Source organism: Priapulus caudatus, unplaced genomic scaffold (assembly GCF_000485595.1).
Source record: "Priapulus caudatus unplaced genomic scaffold, Priapulus_caudatus-5.0.1 Scaffold282, whole genome shotgun sequence".
NCBI lineage: Eukaryota > Metazoa > Priapulida > Priapulimorpha > Priapulimorphida > Priapulidae > Priapulus > Priapulus caudatus.
This window is the reverse complement of record NW_014577343.1, coordinates 182,261-184,317: the sequence shown is the minus strand read 5'-3', so window position 1 is coordinate 184,317 and position 2,057 is coordinate 182,261. Positions and strand designations below refer to the sequence as shown.

The window sequence follows — 2,057 nt, the reverse complement described above, 5'->3', positions numbered from 1 at the left end:
AACTTGGCAAGAAACTATTACGATTATATATACATATGTGTGTATATATAATATATATCATATATCATAATGCAATGATATGAGTACGATTCAATAGTGTTTGTGCACGCCGCGTGATGCCTCGTGCGGTTCTATTATCGCAGATACTATCGTACAAAGTTGTGTTTCATAGTTATTTAATAGTTATCCATAGTTACTTTTAGTTATTAGTTATAATTTATAGTTATTCATAGTTATTTAAACTCTCGCGTTCACACACGCTTAGCGTGAATACTCACTGCGATGTCTCCACCATGTTGGTATCTCTCCTGTCGTATCCACCGCCACCGGCTCCTCCTCCGTAGCCGCTAGCTCCTGCTCCATACACTGCGGCGCTTGCGTAAGGTCCAGCTCCTCCGCTCTCAGGACTACCGCCTCCTCCCGATTCCATGCCTGATCCAGACTGCATGGACACAAAGACCGCGGTGAAAATTTCGTATGATAGAAAGAGACGCTAGCTCTCTATTATGTAGCCGGATATATGTGGCTAAATATGAATACTTTTTGTTTGTACGATATATTCCACGGTAATTTGGTGAAACTAAATTGAAGGACTCGAATACAAGCGTGGTGTATAGTAATGGATAATCCCCCATGTTGGACGATTGCAATTCCAGCAATGTAAGTTGCTGTATTCACAGGTATATGTGGGAGGCCATCTCCGGACACGCGCACACATAGCGGCGATTTCACTCTAGCTCGTACCCGGAGTTGCGCATGCGGGATAAACAGCTGAACGTTGCTCGACGCGTCGCTGCCGGCGCCACCTGGCGAGCCGCTGAATCCGGAGCCCGTCGCCCCGCCCGCGAGCATGTCGTGGTAGGCACTCGCACTGGCCTGCTGCTCTTGCATCATGCTGGATCCGCTAATGAGACTGCTCGGACGAGCCTGCGTTCGCGAGAAAAAAATCACCCGTTTTTTAATTCGTGTACGATCCAACGAATCATACAAAATCTTCTGGTCTCTCAAGCTACACAGATACATGATGGTCTAACTGTACAGAATGATTGCATCAAAAGCCAAGGATTAGATGTTCATAATCTAACGCATCTATGAGATTATAAACAGATAAAGAAAGGGGATAGGGCTCGAGATGTAAGGTCTACAAAACTAGCTTATGTGAGAACGAATTCTAGATGATATTAATACCGCGTGATGCTTTGTGCTTTTGCTTTTTAAAGACTGTGTGATTTTTGCTTGCAGGATGTGCTTGGGTACTTACTCCGCCACCAGCACCGGCCTGAGCTCGTGGGATGAGTAGCGATGGAGATTTCGCCTCTGCTATGCTACTCTCCGGTTTGCTAGTGTAACCGGCCCACCAAAGTCCCTTCCTCTTCTTTCGTCTGAAGCCAACGAACGCACAAACGATATAGACGTAGGCGCTTAGCCATTTACACTATATACATACGCGAGAATTAACTATAATCATAATTATCATCTTCTGATGAATGCCGTCTCTAACAGTAGCAACTCGAAATTAAATACCAATCTCACACATGCGCTAATGTACAGTGGAAACTTCACATGTCTAATCAAGATCAAGTATACCTAGCCAGTGCCCAGCATAGTCCAGCGCAGCAGCAGAGCAGTAATAGTAGCAGACCGAGGGGCACGATGGTGGCGATGAGGATCACTGTACCGTCCTTTTCACAGTGGTCGCCCGTCCACAGTCCATAACACCTGCAGGCAAAGCGACAGCGTAATGTGTTTTATGTACGGAGCAGACAATTTTAATTCTATTTTGTTTTATTTTGGTAGCCTATTACGGAAACTTATTTCAATTCAATATGTCAGCTAGATATTCATTATACGTTTAATACGATATTCAATACGATATTCAATACTATATATGTTTTATCAGTATGTTTTTGTTGACATTGATGTGGGTGTGCTTGACTGGCTATTATGGTATATATATTCAATGCCAGCATACACTATACTACAATACTATATAGATGGCATTAGGCCACCGTCATATTCAATACTATATATGTGACCTTGGGCCTCCATCATAAACT

At 43.6% G+C, this 2,057-nt stretch overlaps 1 protein-coding gene across 1 annotated transcript; it reads right to left on the bottom strand.

Annotated features, from left to right (window-relative positions):
* Nucleotides 1-274: 274 nt before the first annotated feature.
* On the bottom strand, nt 275-1,732 carry LOC106808496 (glycine-rich RNA-binding protein 1-like). The gene is made up of 4 exons (XM_014811238.1): nt 1,588-1,732; nt 1,262-1,382; nt 745-927; nt 275-442 (listed from the first exon to the last, which is right to left on the bottom strand). Exons 3-4 carry the CDS (start codon nt 892-894, stop codon nt 275-277), a joined length of 318 nt encoding a protein of 105 aa, XP_014666724.1. The 5' UTR covers nt 895-927; nt 1,262-1,382; nt 1,588-1,732.
* Between the last annotated feature and the right edge of the window lie 325 nt (nt 1,733-2,057).

Excerpts from the sequence above, each read along its gene's own strand:
- LOC106808496 (XM_014811238.1), bottom strand. The coding sequence starts at position 894 with ATGATGCAAGAGCAGCAGGCCAGTGCGAGTGCCTACCACGACATGCTC. Across the intron at positions 443-744 it reads TCCCGCATGCGCAACTCCGG|TCTGGATCAGGCATGGAATC; the intron begins GTACGAGCTAGA and ends GTGTCCATGCAG.